We start from the raw sequence: 25,767 nt of genomic DNA on the forward strand, positions 1-25,767 counted from the left end.
TTCCACGTTAAAGTTTGATGCAGCTCTGCTTTTCTGAATGGACCATCTTCATCTCCACTGCAGCAAACAGGCAGCTCATTTTTATAGATTACAGTCCACTAAAGGGTTGCTTTGTGCCCTTGTTTATATTTTAATAGTGTAATTCTGTAAAGACAAAATATGTCTGGTGGTCCAGCTCTGATTTACATGTCCTGCTAAATTGCGAGTTTGAATATGGCAATACTTTCCTATAACAAAATAGACCTGCAGAAAAAAATTACTAATAAAATATCTTACATAGGCATAGTTGCATGCTTTATTGAGAGATTTTCCTTAGCTTTGATTGTATATCTCACAATTTTGTTATTTATCGTTTATTAAACTCTGAAAACTGAGTGGCTTTGTTAATATTCTGTCCTAAAATACGGTTGGATGTGCCCTTTTTTTTTGAGCACCTGCCCCTTTAGTGGCCTCTGCACGGCCCTGACAGTGACCGAAGCCACGTAGCTTGTAAAATTCTGCTGATTCGCTACAGTTGAATCTCTATAAAGCTTCACGTGTCAAACACCACCACTCTCTTCACATGTTTAACACTCCACTTTAAGCAGTGTTCATTTTTTATTTTTTTTATTCTTTGCCATTTTAACAAAATAGTAAAAGATTATTAAGGCACCTAAAAAGGCATACTTCATTAGCCTAAAGTATACACTGAGATGTAATCTAAAAGATACTGAACTTTTTGTATATTTAATAGTTTACTTTTAAAGTAAGCTTTAAGTGAATTAAAAAAAATAATTTTGAGCATATATTAAAATATACACAAAATATTTTTAAAAGCATATTGTTTCATTGGTACACTTGACACACACATTTTGTTCACTTAAAGTATACTTTTACTTTTATATGCGGTTGTGAAAGTAGTTTTAAATTCTTGGGGGTACTATGACAACAACAAAACATTTTTTTTGGTATTACTGTATGATTTTATATATATATATATATATATATATATATATATATATATATATATATATATATATATATATATATATATATAGTAATAACGAACCAACCGGACATTGTGGTGTTGGATAAACAACAGAGGAAAGCCGTTGTGGTGGATGTAGCAATACCAAGTGATTACAACATCAGGAAAAAGGAGAAACTGGAGAAATACCAGGGCCTCAGAGAGGAACTGGAAAAGAAGCGGTGAACCACAGAGCTCTGATAGGTTAAAGCTCATCTTCTGAAGTTGGGATATTTTTCCTCCAACAGGTTCCAGAGGAATCACCTCAAACCAGATGTTGGACTGGATTTTATTTCAATGTCATTTGTGAAAGTTAGAGCCTCATTTTCAACAGTGGAGCTATAAAGGCTGAAAAAGGTTATTTGGAGAAAATCTCAGCATCAATATTTCCACTAAATAAGAGCCAAAAAAATTGTTTGATTAAGGAAAAGCCTCTCAGACTCTGAGCCTGACAGCACCAAACTATTTTAATTAATTAATTTAATTTTACATAATTATCGTGGTAGAAACCATTTGTTTGTTAAATACTTAATGAAACATATTTACCGTGTTTGATGTTTGTTGTAAATGACGTATACTCACAAAGAACAAGGTAATTAGTCCAAGTTTGTCGTTTATTGAACGTTCAGAAACTACAGCAGCTGTGATGAGCCACAGCAAAGATAAACAAAGATAAAACAACCCGAACAGGTGATCAACTCTAAACCAGTAGCACCTCTTTACTCTCCGTCTCTGTCATTTAAGCACAGCTGTTGCTATAGCAACCTCCTTCGTTCCGCAAGTCCACCAGAGATTACATTAAAAACATAACATTCAGCCCGTTATGATATCAGGTTTTCAGCCGTGATATTTATTTTTGTGATTCTTAATAAGCTCCCTGAACACAGCGGTGGTTGATTAGTTCATTTTAAACTCCTGCTCTGCTCTTATTTTGGTAATGGAACAGAAAGGCACAGAATTGCCCAACATCTTGTTGAAACAATAATTAATGAGGTTATTATTATTCGTTGGGTCATTAATTTGAAAACGTTTTGTTGATTTTGTTGTTGTTGTTCTTTCATAAAGTTCTGAAGGTTTTAACCCAGTCAGAGGACGTGCTGCTCTCAGCCTCCTGGCTGCGTTCAGTTTGTCACCTGATGCTGAGATCGACTCAAAACCTTCTGCGATCCACATGTTGCACCGCTGCTCTAGCAAAGCACGAACAGTTCAGAAACGATATGAAATGGGAAAAAAGTTATTAACCGATTAAGTCGTGTTTTAGATTGTTCTTGAAAAACTAATCAGTCACGGCTGATTAGTGGTGCACTCACTGCTGCAGAGTGAACCCGTTCATGCAGCAGACAGCCTCTCCTCTCTCTTGCAGGAACTGCGTACCCCCGCTAAATCTTTTAGGGGTACGCGGTACCCTGCCGTACCCCCTTCTTTCACCCTTGTTTATATGCCATTAATGGTGGAACAGTACATGTCCGATAATCCAGGAGGTTTACAGTACTTTAATTTACCTCTTTAACAAATGATGTTATTGTTTGGTATGTATGTTAGGTTTTCATCACACCTTCAGCAATTTTTCTATACAGTAAACTAAGCAATTCTGTGATTAGGTGTGAATGTGTGAATTATAAATTGTAAAATGCTGTTTTGAACTTTGATAATATTGAAAGATTATGTTTCTAATCTAGATTTACTATTTGCAGCCTTTTATCCTCAATCAGATTGTAATCGTAAATTGATCCAACAGAACTGTTGCCTGTGTGAGAAGTGCACCATTTATCACTTACATCAACACCAACAGCATACCTATTAACTAGGTATGCTAGTTAATATTATTTAAAAAATAAAAATATATATATATATTTATTCAAAAGATGTTCTATAATAGTCCTCAATAATATCAGATATATATCTATGCCATTCTCTTAAGGATCATTTTACTTTTTTTCTAATTGAAAATGTGGTGAAAGCTGAAAAAAGGCACTGGATACCACACTGAAAATATTAAAACCCATTTTTGATTAAAAGAAAGCCTAATAATTTAAACAAGAGTTACATAACAAATCAGGCAATAAACATTCTGAGTACTTTTATGTGTGTTGATTTTAAGACTGGGATTAAAACCGACCTCAGACACCATGAAAACTAACACTGCAGGAAGGCTAAGAATGTGCTCATCATCCTCAGTTAGAGGCTGACTTGGATTTGTTAGTTAGAGGTAACTGAGGATTTGCATGTGAAGGAAAAGCTAATGAAATTTGTCAAGGGTAATTGTGTTTGGAAGGAAAATTTGTAGTCATAGGGATTATGCCATTAATGGTGGAACAGTAGCTTGATGGACAGCCTCCTCTCCTGTAGCTGGTCAGGATGTTCCACTGTAGGCTGGCTTTTCACACACCTGAGAGATTATGAGTCCTGACATGTTGGCTCTGTGTATAGAAATCAATGCACTATGTCATAGTGCTGCACTTCAGTGTTAATAGAAACGCAAGGCATGAACTGCTGTACGTCACTAGAAAGTGCAAACTGAGTGCATTTAATATTAAATACAGATAAGTGTGTACTACTTTCATGATTTATAATTATATTTTGTGTCTTACCTTTTAGTTGATTTTGCAGCAGTTTAAGCCTGGTGAGCAACAGGTATCTATTTGAAAAGGTTTATTTTATGGCATATATGGGATCAGGCCTGATCTCTAGTTTCTAGTTGTAATAACTGAAGCTGTGTGTTGACTCTAGTTCGTTTCTCTTTAGCTCCACGGATAATAACTTAAGTTTTGTTTCTGTTCGGCTGAAGAAATTTATAGCAGTTCTAAGTATCTGCTTGTGCTTAAATGGCCAACTGTTAACATTGTTAAATAGAGACACATACAATCCGTATGGTTATAATAACTACATTAAGTTATAATCTGAGCTAGCAGAAACATGTGGATATTAAGTAAGAGGGCTGCTAATCACACGGACTGGTAGAAAACACATAATTACTTTGTATTAGTATTTTTCACTGTTTTGATGAAAACATGTTGACTGTTGAAGTTTTTACTATATTACCTTCATGGGTTTCCTAAACACACATGGACAAACATACCAAGTGTTTGTGCTTTGTCCCTTCATATGGTTCTGTCCAATTCTAAAACGTCTTTTGTGACATACCGAGGTTTTAAGTCTTCTGAAGCTCTTTGTTTGGAAAAACAAAAATGAATCTCATTGTTTACTAATTTGAAACTTTTCTCTGTAGAACAGATATCAGTCTGTGGGTCTGTAAGGATGCAACAGGGGTCAGCAACAACATTTAATGTCAACATACAATTTATATTATTGATTTAAATTCTGTATTGTTCATTATCTGATTTTTTTGTTCTTTTTTTCACCCTGTAATTGGACAGTAAAACAGAAGAATTTGGTTTGCCTTCACATGATTATTACTGGTCTCAGTTCTGAATATTATTAGTTTTTCCTCGTTTATTTCATTGTTTTTCAGCAGATATCTAAGGAGGTGTTGTACGGAAGTCACAGTCCGATCCACAGCAAGTATTCATCCGGCCGCAACACCCTGCACAGTTTGCAGGGATCAATGTCCCCGCCGATGGTCCGCTCCATGCCCTCCTCTCCTTCTAGACTGGCTTACGGTGGAGGTGGCTTCCTAGGAAAAATAGGAATGGTAGACCCAGGCAGTACCACAATACCACATGAACGTCAGCCGGGGCGAGGGCGGTCCAGCACCATGTTCTCCAGCAGTAGTGCCATACTGGAGAGAAGAGATGTAAAGCCTGGTGAGAAGCTGGTGGGGCTTTTATTTAAGGATTATTGTAATGAGCCACCAGGGTGTGGAAGAGTTCTGAGGCTTGGCAAAAATAATGAACCAGACGCCTGCAACATTCAAGATAAACTAATAAAAGTATTCATTTAGAACTGTGGACAATATAAAGTAAACAAAAAAATATATATATGCATATAATGAATATAATCAATCTTGTGCCTTTATGACACAAGATTGTTGAGGATCCAAATGCAGGAAGAATTATTAAAATGATTGAACTGAATCACTGAATGAAATAATTGAGTAAATATAAATATTTAAGAAGAAGAAAGTATACCATAGAAGTGCCATACTGTAGAACATTTAAAGGTCAGAATTAAATAAGAACTTTTGTAAATATTAATTGAATAAACAAACTGGCCAGCCGCCCAAAACCATCTAGAAACCTACAGGGGAGTTACTCCTTCAATCTATTTTTAGTAATCTTGGTATGATTTGCATTTGCAGCATCACTTAGCTTCTGTTGTCTTCGACAGTAATACACTATCCATCAGGTTTTACTAAAACATCTGCAATTCGAGTTTGTTGAACCAGAGATCTGGTGTGTGAAGCTCAAATTGAACCTTTTCTCTTTTTCAGTTCTTTCGGTCATATGACAATGGTGTGAATTTAAAATCTAAAAGTGGTTGTCACATTAAAAGCAAAGCCTTTAAAAACAACAAACTTGACAGTGTCACGATGTGGTGTGGTGGACCCAAAAGCAGCAGGTAAAGATGTGGTGTGGTTTAGAAAATTTAATTAACAAAATAAGAGTCGGCTGCACAGTGGCGCAGCTGGTAGAGCTGTTGCCTTGCAGCAAGAAGGTTCTGGATTCGATTCCCGGCCCCGGTCTTTCTGCATGGAGTTTGCATGTTCTCCCTGTGCATGCGTGGGTTTTCTCTGGGTACTCCGGTTTCCTCCCACAGTCCAAAAACATGACTGTCAGGTTAATTGGCCTCTCCAAATTCTCCCTAGCTGTGAGTGTGTGTGTGCGTGGTTGTGTGTCCTGTGTGTCTCTGTGTTGCCCTGCGACAGACTGGCGATCTGTCCAGGGTGACCCCGCCTCTCGCCCGAAACGTTAGCTGGAGAGGCACCAGCAACCCTCCTGACCCCACTGAGGGACAAGGGTGCAAGAAAATGGATGGATGGATGGAAAATAAGAGTCTAATTACAAGGGATCCAAGGGAAACACAAAAACAAACCAAAGCAAATCCAAAACTGAAACACAAAGAGATTCTAAGGATCACAGGAGGAATGGCGAGTGTGGAGATAAACAGGGTAACAAGACGGACTGGCGAGGAAAAAGAGGAGTTTAAGTACTGGGAGGTAGTAATTCTAACAATGGCCTAGCTAGATGAGAAGAGTGGTTGGCACAGGAGCTGCTGAGGGGTGAGGAGAAGGTGGCACAAGGAAGCTAAGAAAATCTGCTGGGGGAAAACAAAGGGAGGAAACGGAACTGAAAAATACTTCTAATACGAAAGACACTAAGAGTAAAGAAAACCTGATGAACTAGGAGAGAAAGATATGAGGAAAACCAGAACTGAACCTAAGTAGAAATGAGGCTGATCTAACAATAAGAACTAAGGAACACAGAGCTAGAGAAACTAGATGATCTAAACAAAGAAATAACCCAACTAGAATTACTAAAGAAAGATATAGACTCAGACATGGAAGAATAACTGAACCTATGGTGATCAAATTAAGAAATAAACATTACTAGAAACCCTGCAGGGAGGCAGAAATAAGAAATAACTAACAGGATAAAATAGAATTAAGCTATAGTCATTAAAGAAGGCTTGACTCAGACAGACAAAGACAGAACCTAAGGTAACTAAAGAATAAACCTAACACTATAAAGTACTGGAAATAAGGAAAGCAATAAAACAATTCTAATTACACTAAATACCTCAAATAATAATATTATCAAACGGACAATGAAGGGCTAAACTTGAGTGAACTAAAACATAAAGCTAAATAAAATGAAAAGCAAAACCAACCCAAAAATCCAGACTCCTGACAGACAGTTTAAATCCAACTGAAAAGGTCGGGCCTACAAACGTAACAAAATAGGCACGTATAGGTTAATAGTTAATAGAGTAACAAACATGGACTAATCAACAGTAGGTTACTCATCTAAACATGGAGACAATGTGTGATAGGGCAGCATTGAACAGAAATAATGGAGATGACTGAGAAAACCAAGACTACACAACAAAATGAAAGAAAATATTGAAAAGCCCAAAAATAACAATGAGCGGAGATTGATATCAAATCAGGGAATCATTGGCTGTCTTTGTTTGCACCTATTTTCCAGTAACAGTCAAAATGATTTCTTAGACAGAAAAAAAGGTCTGGTGCAATTTAAGCCAGTTTGAAAGTAGAGTTGTAAACCTCTTCCTCACATTTCCAATAGGAAAATACTACTAACTGAAAATTAATAAATGCTCATGCTAATCTTTTCAGTTATTAGAACATTGTGTATTTTTTTCTCTACGAATTTAAATTGTAGCAATTCTAGTGAGAATATTTTGCAAGGATCTTTAGGTAGAAATTTCTACCTGCATGATTTCTAAAAGCTGAACTTTGTGCTTGTAATCAATACATAAAGCTCAGATCTGCACTTCTGCCTTAAAAAAAGTTTTCATGGGTGTCTGTGTGTTTATGTGTGTGTGATAGACGGAGACATGAGTAAAAGCTCAGGCTTGGTGCTGCGTGGAGAAGGAGGATCACATTACCCTGAGTACTACCGTTCAGCCTCAGTGGAAGTAGGAAGAGGTCACCACAGCATTTCCTCCTATTGTAGCAGTCCTCCCATGCTCACTGGAGGAACAGCGGAGGTAGGGGTGCCGGGGATCCCTGGTGGGCTGCAACAGTACCGAGCCTCAATCAAACCCCTGATGGTCCATGGGGAAAGCATTCAAAACCATAGCAACTCTCTTCGCAGGTAAGATGACTTCCTTAACTATCACTCTAAACAGCTACATTGAAGCACTGAGGGAAAGAAACAGATGCTGACTCTTTTAAAAAGTACATGTGCATACACTGTCCTGATTAGCCCTCCTCTCATCAACTGAATTATGTTAGAGGAGTTTTCCCAGGTTTATTCAGTCTCCCAGTAGTATGTTGAAGGTTAACAATACTTTGCAGACTTCCTTTTCGAAGAACTTCATACATATACAGTGGCTTGCAAAAATATTCATACCTCTTGAACGTTTCTATATTTTGTCACATTACAACCATAAATATTTCATTGCAATTTCATGTGAGACCAACAAAGAGTGGCCTACAATTGTGAAGTCAAAAAGAAATTATACGACTCAAAACATGTTTTACAAATAAAAACTTTAGTGTGGTGTGTAAAAGTATTCACCTCCCTTTTTTCTGAGTGCAACCAGTTTCCTTCAGAAGTTTCCTGATGTCCTGATGACTGAACAGAGTCCACCTGTGTGTAATCTGATCTCAGCAGAAATCCAGCTGCTCTGTGACGCCTCAGAGGTTCAGAGAATATTGGGGAGCAAACAGCATCATGAAGTCCAAGGAACACAGCAGACAGGTCAAGGAGAAAGCTGTGGAGAAGTTTAAAGCAGACTTAGGCTGTAAAAAGATGTCCAAGGTTGAACAAGGAGAGCTCTGATCAGAGATGCAGCCAAGAGGCCCATGGTGACTCTGGACCAAAGGCAGAGATCAACAGCTCAGAGGAGGAATCTGTCCACAGGACAACTATTAGTCATCACTGCACAAATGTGATCTTTCTGGAAGAGCGGCAAGAAGAAAACCATAAGAAGTCCAGCTATCCAACTAATCTGACTGAACTTGAGCTGTTTTGCAAAAAAGAATGGGCAAAAATTTCTGTCACAAGATGAGCAAAGCTGGTAGAGACAAACCCTGAAGACTAGCAGCTGGAATAGCAGCACAAGGTGGTTATGTAAAGTATTGACTCAGAGGGCTGAATATTTTTACACTCCACACTTTTAAGTTTTTATTTGTAAAACATTTTTTTTTACAAATACATTGAGTGTATAAATGGAAGTAGAAGTAGAAAGAAAATGTGTAATTTTCTTTCCTCTTCACAATTTCCTCTTCTCCACTTTGTTTTGGTTTGTCACATTCAATTCTAAAGAAATGTATTTCTGTTTGTGGTTGGAAAGTGATAAAATATGGAAAATTCCAAGGGATATGAATACTTTTGCAAGCCACTGTATAATGTATGCATTATACACACATGCACACATTCTTTGCATTGCTGATGCAATGTAAAGAATGAAATTAGCTAAGCAGACATTTTGAGAACGCTAAATCCAGTGGTCTCTTTATTGTACTTGTACTTCACTGACAGAGAAAGCTTAGCCTTAATTATATCCAGTAAACCTCTTAGAGTTTCTAGTTTTCATAATTAACATTGTTATGAACCTGAAAGTGACTTTTATGGGAACATTTCAGATGTAAGAGAAAAGAAACACATGAAATTAATAAGCTGGATCTGTTAGAATTCCAGCTGTGGACTATCCACACTCTGGACATGAGGACCATGTTTGCACTGTGTGTGAATCAATTTAATATTTCTTTCTTTGTCTATTTGTTGTCCCGTTCTATCAGACAGAAGAACAGGAAGTATGGAGACAATCAGATTCATCTACTCGGATACAAAAGTCCTCCGCCCTCCCCTCACAACAAAGGGAATGAAGTCAGGATGTTCAATGGACAGGTGATTGGAGGTGCAAGCCAAGTGTCTCCACAGAGTATGTCACCTATTCATCGCTCCCTAGAACGCAACAGTAGTGGGCTCACAGTGGATGTAATAAACAGAAGAGGCTCATCATCCTCTACCTCATCAGTATTTCTTGACAATCCTCTGGGTCAACCTGAAACTCTTTTTCCAGCCCATATTACTGCTTGTAATGTCCAAAGGTGAGCCTGTACCTAATGTTATCATATTCATATACAGAGTCTGAGCTGTTGCCTCACTGCATTAGTTTGTATTAGTCTGTACAGATGAAACCTTTTAGGCATTTTAACTGAGGTTTGAATTCAGGGTTTTCAACCAGCAACTATCACAGGACATATACACAAACAATTACAACACCTCTTTTTTTAAACAGTACTACTTAAAGTTACAATAATGGCTTAAATTACTCATGTTACACTCAGTAAAATACCATTGACTACCAACAATTAACAGGAATAAACACATCAGATGATTTCCTAAATGTTTGCCAAAACTGAAAGAGGGAGGCAGGAGTCGACCTTGCTCCACTGCCTGGAGTAATGGTCCCAGGCAGTGAAGAGAAGAAAGAGATCGCTGGATCTGCAAAACCAGTCAGCGAAGCCAAAGAGTAAGGGAGGAGTCAAAGGGCATCACTTCCTTGCTCAGTGGGAGCAGAATCCAAAGAGAGAGATGTGAACATAGACAATTTTCTTGTGTCCACATAGCTGAAGGCAGTCCTTCAATAAATGTCCAAGTTTCATATTAAAGCAAGCAGTCAGCTACAGGGCAGAGAGACACGTAGCTATACATTCTTTCTCTCTCAGACACAGTATGTGCAATTTAAACGGATTCATTCATTTTGAGGTAATTTACCACATATTTCTACTGTGAGAGGAGGCCACAGTGTCCAGGGAGTGAGTGAGTGAGTGAGTGAGTGAGTGAGTGAGTGAGTGAGTGAGTGAGTGAGTGAGTGAGTGAGTGAGTGAGTGAGTGAGTGAGTGAGTGAGTGAGTGAGTGAGTGAGTGAGTGAGTGAGTGAGTGAGTGAGTGAGTGAGTGAGTGAGTGAGTGAGTGAGTGAGTGAGTGAGTGATCAAACACACAAACACTTCGGACATAATATGGGCAGACATGTGCCTGAGGCTGCAGCCCTGGAGAACGCCGCCCTTTAATAGATGAAAATTACAACATTAGATGAGAGGGGAAAAAATCATTTCTCACACTGTGTCCAATCAGACACAGTGTGGGGTTGCAAAAAACCTCTGTACATAAAGCAACTTAGACAACATGAGTATGGGGAGCTAAGGAAAGCAGTGAGTTTAGGGTGTGTGTTTAGCTGCAGTGTGTATGTATGCATGTGTAAAATAAGTCTTTAAGTCAGTCCTTAATCTCCCACTGATGATTGATAAAGCATCATCAGCAGCCTCAGTAGGGCTCTGATTCAGAGTGTGTTGTTTACATCACATCCAGGAGAATTTGATATTGTCAGCCTGCCAAGCCCAACTCTGATTCAGATAATAGCAATGGTTTTGGGTCAGGCCGACTCCATGAATTTACACTTGCCTCTCACTGGTCCAACTCAATGGTGAAATTCGTAACACCTCGGTCAGTCCAGCCGAGCCACTCGAGTAACTTCTCCAATGACGTTTCCATCTCAGCAGGGAGTTACACGTGGCCTGTCACTCTCAGCAAGAGTCACATCCAGTTTGTGGTTCTGGTCAGCCTCTTAAGGCAACCTCTCAAAGGCCCAAACAGCTGCTGACATTTTCCAAATTTCACAATGTGCCAGATAAACGCCAACTCCAAAAAACAGAAACCCAATTATATACACATCTTCAACATCCTTGACCGACAGTATGGACAGACACACTGTTTTGCCCAGTCTTGTTGTCAAGGAAATTTGATTCATTGCATTGAGAGACCAGCTGACCAGATCCATAATTTGCAAATTCAGAAAATATACAAAGAGAGGATCAGAAAAGAATAGCCAGACTGGACACAAGAGCAAAGAGTAGGGGGAGATGAGGGAGGATTGAAGAGAAGAAAAAAAGCATTCTCTTTCACCGAGAGTAAGAAGAAAGAAAATGAAGAAAGAAAGAAAAACAATACACAAAATGTATTTCAAGGGAAGGGACATGTCAAGATGGAAAACAGCAGTCTGTGTGGTCATGGCACTAAATAGCATCTCATGTTGGTATTATATGCTTTCAACATGGTTTGTTTTGTTGAAACGAGAACATTTCTTGAAATAAATATCAACACATGGCCAAATGTACTTAATAAAATATGGTGCATCATCTCTGTAGCCTTAACAGGGGACTCAGTCCTGTCATGTATTAATGCATCTCAATACTGTACCTGGTGCGGCTATTTGTTTTATTTCCGACTAACAACTTACTCACCTGAATTTAGCAGCACCATGATTGTAGGCTTTTAATAAACAAAAATGCTCCAATGGGGTTCACCCTGGTGGATGAGAGGGTAGTCTCCCTCCGCCTACGGGTGGGGGGACGGGTTCTGACTGTAGTTTGTGCTTACGGGCCGAACAGCAGTTCAGATTACCCACCCTTCTTGGAGTCCTTAGAGGGGGTACTGGAGAGTGCCCCTCCTGAGGACTCCCTTGTTCTACTGGGGGACTTCAACGCTCACGAGGGCAATGACAGTGAGACCTGGAGAGGCGTGGTTGGAAGGAACGGCCCACCGATCTGAACTCGAGTGGTGTTCTGTTGTTGGACTTCTGTGCTCATCACTGATTGTCCATCACGAACCATGTTCAGGCATAAGGGTGTCCATATGTGCACTTGGCACCAGGATGCCCTAGGCCGCAGTTCGATGATTGACTTTGTCATCGTCTCATTGGATCTGCGGCCGTATGTCTTGGACACTCGGGTGAAGAGAGGTGCGGAGCTGTCCACTGACCACTACCTGGTGGTGAGTTGGCTCTGGTCGTGGGGGAGGAAGCCGGTCAGACCTGGCAGGCCCTTACGAGTAGTGAGGGTCTGCTGGGAACGTCTGGCGGAGTCCCCTGTGAGACGGAGCTTTAACTCCCATCTCCGGCAGAACTTCGAGCCCGTCCCGTGGGAGGTGGGGGACATTGAGTCTTAGTGGACCATGTTTCGCACCTCCATTGCCGAGGCAGCCTATCGGAGCTGCGGCCGCAAGGTTGTTGGTGCCTGTCGCAGCGGCAACCCTTGAACCCGTTGGTGGACACCTTCGGTGAGGGATGCTGTCAAGCTGAAGAAGGAGTCCTATTGGGCCTTTTTGGCCTGTGGGACTCCAGAAGCAGCTGATGGGTACCAGCAGGCGAAATGGCATGCGGCTCGGGTTGTCGCTGAGGCAAAAACTCGGGCATGGGAAGAGTTTGGAGAGGCGATTCTGTTCCACCATCCGGCGTCTCAGGAGGGGGAAGCAGTGCAGCACCAACACTGTTTATAGTGGGGATGGTGTGCTGCTGACCTCAACTCGGGACATTGTGGGCCGGTGGGTGGAATACTTCGAAGACCTCCTCAATCCCACCAACATGCCTTCTGTTGAGGAAGCTGAGCCTGGGGACTCTGGTTTGGGCTCTCCAATCTCTGGGGACGAGGTCGCCGAGGTGGTCAAAAAGCTCCTCGGTGGCAGGGCCCCGGGGGTGGTGAGATCCGCCCGGAGTTCCTTAAGGCTCTGGATGTTGCGGGGTTGTGTTGGCTCATTCGAGACTGCAATATCGCATGGACATCGGGGGCAGTTCCCCTGGACTGGCAGACTGGGGTGGTGGTCCCCCTGTTTAAAAAGGGGGACCGAAGGGTGTGCTCCAATTACAGGGGGATCACACTCTTAAGCCTCCCTGGTAAGGTCTATTCAGGGGTCCTGGAGAGGAGGGTCCGTCGGATAGTCGAACCTCGGATTCAGGAAGAGCAGTGTGGTTTTCGTCCTGGTCGTGGAACACTGGACCGGCTCTACACCCTCAGCAGGTCCTGGAGGGTGCTTGGGAGTTCGCCCAACCAGTCTACATGTGTTTTGTGGACTTGGAGAAGGCGTACGACCGTGTCCCTCGGGAGGCCTTGTGGGGGGTACTCCGAGAGTATGGGGTACCGGGCCCTTTGATACGGGCTGTCAGGTCCCTGTATGACCGGTGTCAGAGTCTGGTCCGCATTGCCGGCAGTAAGTCGGGCTCGTTTCCGGTGAGAGTTGGACTCCGCCAAGGCTGCCCTTTGTCACCGATTCTGTTCATTACTTTTATGGACAGAATTTCTAGGTGCAGCCGAGGTGTTTTGGTGGCCTTAGGATCACATCTCTGCTTTTTGCGGATGATGTGGTCCGGTTGGCTTCATCGGAACGTGATCTGCAGCTCTCACTGGAGCGGTTCGCGGCCGAGTGTGTGAAGTGGCCGGGATGAGGCTCAGTGCCTCCAAATCCGAGGCCATGGTCTTGAGCCGGAAAAGGGTAGAGTGCCTTCTCCGGGTCAGGGGGGTCGTGCTGCCTCAAGTGGAGGAGTTTAAGTATCTGGGGATCTTGTTCACAAATGAAGGAAGAAGGGAGCGGGAGGTCGACAGGCGGATTGGGGCAGCGTCTGCCGTGAAGCGGGCACTGTACCGGTCCGTCGTGGTGAAGAGAGAGCTGAGTCAAAAAGCGAAGCTCTCGATTTACCGGTCGATCTACGTTCCCACCCTCATCTATGGTCATGAGCTTTGGGTCATGACCGAAAGAACGAGATCACGGATACGAAATGGGTTTCCTCCGCAGGGTGGCTGGGCTCTCCCTTAGAGATAGGGTGAGAAGCTCGGTCATCCGGGAGGGACTCAGAGTAGAGCCGCTGCTCCTCCACGTCGAGAGGAGCCAGTTGAGGTAGCTCGGGCATCTGGTCAGGATGCCTCCTGGACACCTCCCTGGTGAGGTGTTCCGGGCACGTGCCACCGGGAGGAGGCCTCGGGGAAGACCCAGGACACGCTGGAGGGACTATGTCTCTCGGCTGGCCTGGGAACGCCTTGGAATTCCCCCGGAGGAGCTGGAAGAAGTGGCTGGGGAGAGGGAAGTCTGGGCCTCCCTTGGATGGATGGATGGATGGATGGATGGATGGATGGATGGATGGATGGATGGATGGATGGATGGATGGATGGATGGATGGATGGATGGATGGATGGATGGATGGATGGATGGATGGATGGATGGATGGATGGATGGATGGATTGGATATGAATTTGTGTTGGGTTTTTTACAGTGAGAGAATGAGAGCCATGGAGGAGCAGATAGCCAGTCTAGCAGGACTTGTGCACCACGCTCTCTCCATGAAGTCAGATGTTCTAGGACAAAAGGACATTATCAGGTTTGTCTCTCTACAGAAGGTGCAATTTACCACAATATGACAATTAAAGGTGCAGTAATATTTTGCATCAACTTTTTTAGCTTTACTTCTTGTCATCATGTTATTCCCTCATCAATCACATACCTTGAGTGTTGCTTTGATTCTTTCATCCATGTTTGAGAAATTCTTTAAGGTCATGGTGACCATTCATCTGTGCAAAACACCTGAGCTGATCTAGCACTGCCTTCGAGACACAGCTCCTCCTCACAGCTGCAGTTTCCAAGCCCAAATTTAAGATGTTAAATATGAAAGTCAAATTTCTTGTCTGTCATATTTGACATATATATATAGCAATTTTATAACAACTGAAGGTAATAGTTACTTGATTGTATAATGAAATGGCACTATGTGCCTGGAAAACACATAATACTGTCTCTTTGAAGTAAAAATATTTTTTATTTATAAATGGGTATATCACAGAGGACTCACTTTGAATAAGCTTCATTGAACCTTTCTGAAAATAGTGTGAATTTGTGTTTTCTAGTCAGAGTCCTGAAGACAAACTCCTCAGCAATCGACTTGGTGAGAAGTTATTTTCAGGGACACCTGTTACCTGAGGCATACTTGTTTTCTTTAGAACATCCTGAAGATTAATAAATCTTCTGTCTTGGCTTTCAGAGGCATTATCTGACTCAAAGACCCCTGCTGCTCTGACTGAAAGCTTCAGCCCCACTCCTCTCGCCCTTGGGGTCGCCCCCTTTGATGGTGGACTGCGACACAACTTGATGTCTGTGAAGAGAAATATTTGTGAGCTCCGGCTAAAACTCAGCCAACTCAAGTGTTTACAGGTACTAAGCTAAATATTTCAATACTGCATTGAAAGTTATCTCAAGTATTTCTTTAAAATAAAGTACTGTAATTTGTTATCCATTTTTCATCATTTTTTTACTTCTTCTGTGCATCACCACTAATATGTGGTGAGCCACCCAAAAGAGTAATGGGTTGCTATAACGGCAACCCATTGCTGTTATAGCAACCAATGGGCTGCTATAACAGCAACCCATTGGGTTATTCGGTCTATTATAAGAGAATAAAAGGGTTAAATTTTCAAAGAATATGAGAAACCTAAAATATTTCTAAATTTACTTGCTGTTAGGCTCTTGAATCATTTGTTTTGGGTTTTGTTATTTGTGTTCTTTAGTTTCTTATCTCTTAGATCTGCCTTGTTTCTCGCCAAGCCGCAAAGCTGGCAACATTCCCTTATCCTGATCACAACCACACTTAAACCCTCTGCTCATCCGTACATTTGGGCATGCCCTTCAGAATTTCTTGGCACTGCCAACTTTGGTGGACGAAAGAACATCAGAGGTTTTTTTAGGAAAGCTGTGAGTCAGAGGAAGGTGGGATGTCTGTATGGCTGGAGACAGGAGAGGATGATGATGAGCTTATTCCTGAACTGCACCTATTGAAGAATGTGTTCAGCTCTATCCAGACTTCCAGCTTCTTCCTGTACTTCTCTTTGCTGTCTCTAATCTTGACCTTGAGCTTCTTCTGTATACTCAATAACTCTCTGTCTCGTTCCCTAAAGGCTCTTTGTTTCTGGTTTAACAGTTCCTTGAGGTCACTGGTGATCCAGTGGTCACTATTCTGGTGGGGATGTTTCTGTCCACACAGAAGTTAGTCAGTCACACACACACTCAGTCATGGCACTGATGTCCTCTCCTGTGCAAATCGTGAAGTCAAATTGGAAAAAAAGGGCAAAGGAAAAAAAAAAAGTAATGTGCTTCCACACGGACCTAAAAGAGGGACGGACAATGAAAGAAAAAAGAGAAGACGGAAGAGAAAGCCGCCAAACAAAGGATAGGAGTTTGTGGACTTTTTGAATCACAGATCCTTTTCAACCTGTGTAAAACTGCCCAAGTGAAAAAAAAAGTATGCTTTAGTATACAAAATTTTAACATACTTTAGCATACTTTGATTGATGTACTTAAACTGTACTATTTTGGAAAGTCGAGGGAGGGAACCCTGGCAGTCTGATCCTCGGTGGCAGAAGCTGGCCCTTGGGACCTGGAACGTCACCTCTCTGGTGGGGAAGGAACCGGAGCTAGTGTGCGGGGCTGAGAGGTTCTGGCTAGAAATAGTCAGCCTTACCTCGACACATGGCTCTGGTTCTGGAACCAGTCTCCTTGAGAGGGGCTGGACGTACTTCCACTCTGGAGTTGCCCACGGTGAGAGGCGCCGAGCAGGAGTGGACAGGTGGATTGGGGCAGCGTCTGCTGTGAAGCAGGCGCTGTACCGGTCCGTCGTGGTAAAGAGAGAACTGAGCCAAAAAGCGAAGCTCTCGATTTACCGGTCGATCTACGTTCCCACCCTCATCTATGGTCATGAGCTTTGGGTCATGACCGAAAGAACGAGATCACGGGTACAAGCGGCCGAAATGAGTTTCCTCCACAGGGTGGCTGGGCTCTCCCTTAGAGATAGGGTGAGAAGCTCGGTCATCCGGGAGGGACTCAGAGTAGAGCCGCTGCTCCTCCACGTCGAGAGGAGCCAGTTGAGGTGGCTCGGGCATCTGGTCAGGATGCCTCCTGGACGCCTCCCTGGTGAGGTGTTAAGGGCACGTCCCACCAGGAGGAGGCCTCGGGGAAGACCCAGGACACGCTGGAGGGATTATGTCTCTCGGCTGGCCTGGGAATGCCTTGGCTGATGAGAGGGAAGTCTGGGCCTCCCTTCTGAAGCTGCTGCCCCCGCGACCCGACCCCGGATAAGCGGAAGAAAACGGATGGATGGATGGATGGATGGATGGATGGATGGATGGATGGATGGATGGATGGATGGATGGATGGATGGATGGATGGATGGATGGATGGATGGATGGATGGATGGATGGATGGATGGATGGATGGATGGATGGATAATAATTGTTTTGGGTTTGTTTAAAGGTTTTTACCTGCATCTTCTGGATCAACGGTGAACGTGTCTATACACTGTGAATAAATGGAAGATAAAAGCAAGAGTAAATCCCTGTCATTAAGAGTCTGTATGAATTCATTCATCCCTTCTCAAGTGGGGAAGTTGCACAGTTTATAAAATAACTTGACAATGTAGCTGACAGAGAGTAGTCCAATCAGTTGCTTCAACTGATTGAAACAAACCTGGAGGACCTCTTCTGCGTTCTGTGACCATTTCGTAACATCCATCCTAACAGGTAGCCTCTTCACCAGGGGTTTGTATTCAGTGAGGAGAAAAACAAGATTATGTTTCGATTTCCCTAGAGGAGGACATTAATGTAAAACAGATCCAAAATCTTGTTTTCGCGGGTGGAGCAACTGACAAACTAGTGAAATGTTTTCAGTGTAAAAGAGAGCGAGGCATGATTAAAATCTCCAGATATTACTACAAATATGCTATTTAAATCTCTGTCTGCTCGTAAAGCCTGGCAGAGAGATGTTGGAGTCGGGGATACAATCCTGCAACCATGTCTCCATAAACCACATTATGGTGCATTCCTTATACTCTTACTTGGTCCTTGTCAGGGTTTGAGGTTCATCCATCTTATTAGCTAACAACCTCACGTTGCCTATGACAATATAGGGTAGAGATGGTTTGAACTTCCTCCTTCTCTCTCTCCTCTTTGCTCCTGTTCTGCACCCACGATGCCTCCTTTTCAACTCCACTGGAATTTCTGGTTTCAGCTGTGGTACTATTTCAACTTTTCAGATGTTGAACAGCTGCTCTCTGTTATAAACCACTTTGTAGCTATGGTTGCACATCATAACAAAATGACAAAATAAAAATATTGCCAAAAATCAGTCCAACCACACAAAATTCAAAACAAGAAGGTATAGCTGTCCAAATAAGTTATTTTCCTCCAAAAAGAGCAGGAATGAATTTATGAAAAACATAAAAAATCTCAATGAAGCACAGAGCTACTCCAACATGCTGCCACTGTCAGCAGCGCAATTCTGGAATCAGCATTTCTAGACGTAAGCAGCTGATGTCAGGCAACCACATTTCCTGTGTCTTCCAGCTATCCAACATGGAGAGTGTGAGTTCAATGCTGCGTATGGCAGGTCCGGAGCTGGTGATGTTGATGTGTGAGAAGCTGGCCCAATTTGGGGATGAAGCATACAGACAGAGAGCTGAGATGGCTGAGGACAGGATCCGCTACCTCACCTCTGAGGAGAAAATCCTCACACAGCTTAGGTAAGTGTGAATTTTCAAGATTAATTATATATTTAAACTCTTAAAGCTTCTGCCAGGTATTCCACAAGTGAGCATTTTTAATAACTACAGAACATTTACACCAGTAATAAAGCCATCCTGCTGGACCAGACCAAAGAAGTCATCAAATTATTGAGTTTAATTTTACTTCAGTTAATATGTTTAGGCTGGAAACCAATTATTTAGACATATAAAAGGTTTCCAATGCTGAACAATTCCACTTGATTCAAATCTCTTCACAGACAGTCTGGGCTTTCTAATATTTATTTGATTTCCACCGTTAAATTTTCTACTGGCCAATCAGTGAACAGAAGGAGAAGTTGTGAATGATGATGTTGAGTTTCTGCAATGGTTTAGAATTGCAGTCAGTTTGTAGTTTTAGCAATTGCAGCATATTTGGAAGCATGTTGGTCACACTTCCAAATATGTAATTAATGTTAACGGTCACCTGGCTCAGCACGATGCTCCTCGATTCACAGTGGAGGATGGTTGTTTACAGCAAAAGTTATTTGTGGTAAGCTTCATGGGGCCAAACTGGTACCAAACATTAGTGATGGGGTAAAACTTAAAACTTCAACGGAGGTCAAGTTTCTCAGGAAGCCACCGTTTCTCAAAATCTCAGGGCCCAGACCCTGCGCTTGAAGCAAAGCGTAGAACGAGACACTGGTTTTTACTAAGCCAGTGGTTACCCTGTCTCTCACTATGGTCAGAGTCCTTTCCCTATACTGGCTGTGCAGAAGATTTAGCATACCTTCCCTTCTCAAAGTCTTGTATTGTCTACTGTATTGGAGCTTGAATGTGAGATGGAGAATACACTCCTGATCAAAATCTTAAGACCAGTTAAAAAACTGCAAGAATTAGCATTTTGCACTATTGGATCTTAAGAAGGTTCTAAGTAGAGCTTCACAATGTTAAAAGAAGACATCAGCGTAAGAGACAAGAATTTTTGAGCGGGGAATTAATTGAAGACTGCATTTATACTCAAACATGATTTTTTCAGCTGATCAAAAGTTTAAGACCATTGCTCAAAGAGACCTGAAAACCCCGCAAAACAGAAATCAAAGTGTCAAAAAAAAGGACTCAGTAATGAGTAGCTCCACCATTCTTGTTGATGACTTCAAACAATCGTTTAGGTTTGCATGATGCCAGTGTTTCCAGGAGGCTAGTGGGAACGTTGCTCCAAGTGTAGAAGATTGCTTCACGAAGAGCATCCGCTGTCTGGAACTGATGTCCATTTTTGTAAACGTCCCTTGCCATCCATCCCCAAATGTTCTCAACTGGGTTTAGATCCGGGGAACATGCAGGATGGTCCAAAAGAGTGATGTTATTCTCTTGGAAGAACTCCTTTGTCAGGCGGGCATTGTGAACTGCAGCATTGTCCTGTTGAAAAACCCAATCATTACCACACAGACGAGGGCCCTCAGTCATGAAGGATGGCCGCTGCAACATCTCCACATAGCCAGCTGCTGTTTGACGCCCCTGCACAACCTGAAGCTGTTCCATTGAAGGAAAACGGACCCCAAATCATGATGTGCCGCCACCACTGTGCCGTGTAGAAAACATCTCAGGTGGGATCTCCTTGTCATGCCAGTAACGTTGGAAGCCATCAGGACCATCAAGGTTACATTTTTTCTCATCAGAGAAGATAACTTTCTTCCACCTTTCAATGTCCCATGTTTGGTGCACAATTTTGTGGTGTTGAAGAAGACGTGGCCTTTGAAGACGTTTTTTGTTTCTGAAGCCCTTCTCTCTCTCGCAGATGCCGTCTGATGGTTGTTGGGCTGCAGTCAGCACCAGTAATGGCCTTAATTTGGGTAGAGGATCGTTCCGTGTCTTGACGGACAGCCAATCGGATCCTGCGGCTCAGAGCTGGTGAAATTTTTTTGGGTCTACCACTTGCCTTTTTGTTCCATAACCCTCAGGATCATTTAAAAAATGCAAAATGACTGTCTTACTGCCTCCAACCTCAGCAGCGATGGCACATTGTGAGAGGCTTTGCTTATGCAGCTCAGCAATCCTTTCGTGCTCACCACAGCACGGAGACGGCCCTTGTAAAAGTGTTCAATGATATCCATATAAATACAGACTGTGGGAGAACCACAGTGCTGGTTCTGTTGGACCTCAGTGCAGCTTTCGACACTGTTGACCACGACATTTTACTGAATCAACTGGAGAGTTGGGTCGGACTCTCTGGTCCAGTGCTCAACTGGTTTGAATCTTGCATAAAGAACAGGGATTTCTTTGTTTCAATCGGAAACTTCTCATCAGAGAGGTCGGAGGTCACATGTGGGGTACCGCAAGGTTCAATCCTAGGACCCCTTCTTTTCAATATTTATATGCTCCCACTGGCTCAGGTTATAACAGGACATAGGATTAGCTACCACAATTATGCGGATGATACACAGATCTACATCACGATGTCACCAGGTGACTCTGAACCCATCCAATCACTGAATAGATGCTCAGAACAGATCAATGTGTGGATGTGCCAAAACTTTCTCCAGCTGAACAGAAACAAAACTGAAGTTATTATCTTTGGACCTAAAGAGGAGCAAACTAGAGTCAATGCACAGCTTCAGTTATGACAACTGAAAACCAGCGATCAGAACGAAACCTGGGAGTAATGATGGACTTCAGAGCCACATAAAGACAGTCACAAAGTCGTATCTATTATTGCAGCAGCGTCTTCACAGGTCTGTCTAACAAATCAATCCTCCAGCTGCTGCTGATGTTCTCACTAAAACCAGGAAGATGGAGACATAACACCAGCTCTAAAGTCCCTACACTGGCTCCCTGTAGCTCAGAGAATAGACTTTAAAATACTGTTAGTTTATAAATCACTGAATGGTTTAGCACCACAATACATTAAAGATCTGCTGTTGTACCAACCTTCCAGATCCCTCAGGTTCTGGCTCTGGTTTTGCTTTACATCCACAGAACCAGAACCAAACGAGGAGAAGCAGCATTCAGCTTCTATGCACCACAAATCTGGAACAAACTTCCAGAAAACTGTAAAACAGCTGAAACACTGACTTCCTTTAAATCTCGACTAAAACCCAGCTGATTAGAGTTTTATTTGAAACATAATCAATTACGAATTTAATCATGGCACTGACTTAATGTAATGTTTTGAGTATTGAGTCAATGTTGCATGGCTTAATGTTTTTGTGTTTGTTGTGATTTAAAGCACTTTGAAATACCTTGCAGCTGAAATGTGCAATACAAATAAAATATGATTTGATTTGCTAATGTGCATAGGCAAAATTTCCCTTGAATTATTTGGAGCTATCTTCATTTCATAATGGATAGAAAATGCGTAAAGCAGAAAATGTCCGTATTGCCTTCAGACTACAATAGATTCCTTAATAGATGTTCCTTCTTTTAGCAGAATTTAAGTCTAATTGCTTTCAAAGAATGCTTCAGTTTCTTTTTAAAATTGTGTAGTTCTCACTGTTTGTGATACTCAGAGACTGTCACAACAGATATGTACTGTGTGGTTACAAGAGCCTATACTAATCACGCATGACAGGTATTGAAACAGCTAGTCTAACCATAAATAGACATTGTCTTGGTAACAATTCTAAAAGATCCTCATTTAGTCATCAAAATATTGATGATTAATTGAAAATAACAGTGAACACTTATTTTCCAAAGCTTCCTTGGGATTTTAGTCATAATTCTGTTTTTTTCTGTTTTGTTGCTTATTAAATATGTTCTCTCACTTCAGGGTCAGTTCACAGGAAGCAGTAAAACAGACCTATTTTGGGCATGATTTCAGAAGATTCTTTCGACATTTGCATGCTTGTTCTGATGTCATGCGCAGTGGCAGAACTGCAGCTGAATTAAAATCATTGGTGACATGCAAGGAAAAAAACAAAACAAAAACAAAACACATGAACAGCACAGCCACAACTGTAGGCATACAGAAACTGGGAGGACCCATATTGTTAAAAATAGAGGCGTAAAGGGTGGGAGGTGATTTGATTCAGTGTGACATGGTCTTCCAGAGATGTCAGAGCTCATTCTGATGTTAACATGCTACACATTAAGTCCATACCTCAGATGACTTTACTAGCAGAGGGCTGAGATTTATTGAGGACCACAAGTAGGAGTCTTTGGATTAGTGTGATACCATCACCTCTCTAGACACTAAATCAGATCGGTCATTATTAGGAGAAATACCAATGTGCCAAGCTAACTCTGGCTTCAGTCGTAAACTTTTCTAAAGGGAATGATGGCTGAAGAAAATCTCAGTAAATGTCTGCATTAGTTAATAAACTAGTTTATTTATGGCTGAAAGTTGAGGCACTGCAAATCTTTCAGTAGACTTCACATGTCTGTGTGTGTTTTCATGATGCATCATTCTGCACTGTGTCCAGCCTTCTATGCTTTAACATTTCAAGGATCATCAGACTGAATTGGGTTTTATTCAGGTTGTGATGGCAGTATGCAGAGTCTGCAGCCATTTGTTTTTCAAATGAATGTTATACAAAAGGAAGAGCACTTTCTGCTAGTGGTTTAGGTTGCCTCACACTACTTTATTTGTTCACACTGTAGCATGATATCTCAGCATGATTTTGGTTGGATGTTTCAAGCTCATATAATTGTATAGGCAGAAATAAATATTGATTGCTGAAGTATATTCATACATATGTGGCTGAATATAAAATTAATAAACCAAGAAGTATTGGTTTTTGTAACCACATACTTCTTGGTTTATTTCTTTAAAGCTACACTATAATATATTTTATATATGTATGTATGTGTGTATGTATGTATGTGTATATGTGGTAAGACTTTATTTGAAGAGGGTGAATAACACTGTCATGACACCGTCATAAACATGACGTAACACCTGTCATGAACATGAATAAGTCTTCATGAATATTTTTGACTGTTGTCATAAAGCGTCATTCGGTAAATTATGACACTTTTAATACAAAGTTGACATTATTCAAAATGTCTTTGTTATGACAACATGACATTCCCAAGAAATCATTACTGTTTAAACTTTACCTTTAATAAAAAAGTTACCTAATTTTTAAAGTGCATTCAGTAATACTTTTAGAACAAATTCATATCAGTAATGATTTCTTGGTTAATGTCAAGTTGTCATAACAAAGAAATTTTGAATAATGTCAGCTTTCTATTAAAAGTGTCATAATTTACCGAATGACGCTTTATGACAACAGTCATAAATATTCATGAAGGCTTATTCATGTTCATGACAGGTGTTATGTCATGTTTATGACAGTATCATGTCAGTCTTATTCACCTCCCTTCAAATAAAGTGAAACAGTGTGTGTGTATATATATATATATATATATATATATATATATATATATATATATATATATATATATATACACACTGCTCAAAAAAATAAAGGGAACACTCAAATAACACATCCTAGATCTGAATGAATGAAATATTTCCATTGAATACTTTGTTCTGTACAAAGTTGAATGTGCTGACAACAAAATCATCAATAGAAATCAAATTTATTAACCAATGGAGGCCTGGATTTGGAGCCACACACAAAATTAAAGTGAAAAAACACACTACAGGCTGATCCAACTTTAATGTAATGTCCTTAAAACAAGTCAAAATGAGGCTCAGTATTGTATGTGGCCTCCATGGGCCTGTATGACCTCCCTACAACGCCTGGGCATGCTCCTGATGAGGTGGCGGATGGTCTCCTGAGGGATCTCCTCCCAGACCTGGACTACAGCATCCGCCAACTCCTGGACAGTCTGTGGTGCAACGTGACGTTGGTGGATGGAGCGAGACATGATGTCCCAGATGTGCTCAATCGGATTCAGGTCTGGGGAACGGGCGGGCCGGTCCATAGCTTCAATGCCTTCATCTTGCAGTAACTGCTGACACACTCCAGCCACATGAGGTCTAGCATTTTCCTGCATTAGGAGGAACCCAGGGCCAACCGCACCAGCATATGGTCTCACAAGGGGTCTGAGGATCTCATCTCGGTACCTAATGCCAGTCAGGCTACCTCTGGTGAGCACATGGAGGGCTGTGCGGCCCTCCAAAGAAATGCCACCCCACACCATTACTGACCCACTGCCAAACCGGTCATGCTGAAGGATGTTGCAGGCAGCAGACCGCTCTCCACAGCGTCTCCAGACTCTGTCACATCTGTCACATGTGCTCAGTGTCAACCTGCTTTCATCTGTGAAGAGTACAAGGCGCCAGTGGCGAATTTGCCAATCCTGGTGTTCTCTGGCAAATGCCAAACGTCCTGCACGGTGTTGGGCTGTGAGCACAACCCCCATCTGTGGACGTCGGGCCCTCGTATCATCCTCATGGAGTCGGTTTCTAACCGTTTGTGCAGACACATGCACATTTGTGGCCTGCTGGAGGTCATTTTGCAGGGCTCTGGCAGTGCTCCTCCTGTTCCTTCTTGCACAAAGGTGGAGGTAGCAGTTCTGCTGCTGGGTTGTTGCCCTCCTACAGCCTCCTCCACATCTCCTGGTGTACTGGCCTGTCTCCTGGTAGCGCCTCCAGCCTCTGGACACTACGCTGACAGACACAGCAAACCTTCTTGCCACAGCTCGCATTGATGTGCCATCCTGGATGAGCTGCACTACCTGAGCCACTTGTGTGGGTTGTAGAGTCCGTCTCATGCTACCACGAGTGTGAAAGCACCAGCAACATTCAAAACTGACCAAAACATCAGCCAGACAGCATAGGTACTGAGAAGGGGTCTGTGGTCCCCACCTGCAGAACCACTCCTTTATTGGGTGTG

General features: G+C 42.1%; 1 protein-coding gene across 16 annotated transcripts in view; it reads left to right on the forward strand.

Moving 5' to 3' along the window:
* LOC103479241 (uncharacterized) overlaps positions 1–25,767 on the forward strand; it is an 82,346-nt gene that overhangs the window by 21,446 nt on the left and 35,133 nt on the right. For 10 of the 16 annotated variants that reach the window (XR_014084112.1, XM_081597732.1, XM_081597729.1 and 7 more), the window contains 7 exons: positions 4,479–4,770; positions 7,473–7,740; positions 9,393–9,704; positions 14,699–14,803; positions 15,327–15,364; positions 15,461–15,630; positions 18,810–18,985. Coding sequence is in view for 15 of the 16 variants with exons in the window: in XM_081597732.1 (XP_081453858.1) it covers positions 4,479–4,770; positions 7,473–7,740; positions 9,393–9,704; positions 14,699–14,803; positions 15,327–15,364; positions 15,461–15,630; positions 18,810–18,985 (1,361 nt within the window). In the remaining variant the exon portion in view is untranslated. The remainder of the gene's footprint in view (positions 1–4,478; positions 4,771–7,472; positions 7,741–9,392; positions 9,705–14,698; positions 14,804–15,326; positions 15,365–15,460; positions 15,631–18,809; positions 18,986–25,767) is intronic. The other 6 variants (XM_081597726.1, XM_081597735.1, XM_081597738.1 and 3 more) reach the window with 3 other exon arrangements.

The sequence above is a fragment of the Poecilia reticulata genome, chromosome 17 (genome assembly GCF_904066995.2).
Source record: "Poecilia reticulata chromosome 17, P_reticulata-male-v2, whole genome shotgun sequence".
Classification (NCBI taxonomy): domain Eukaryota; kingdom Metazoa; phylum Chordata; class Actinopteri; order Cyprinodontiformes; family Poeciliidae; genus Poecilia; species Poecilia reticulata.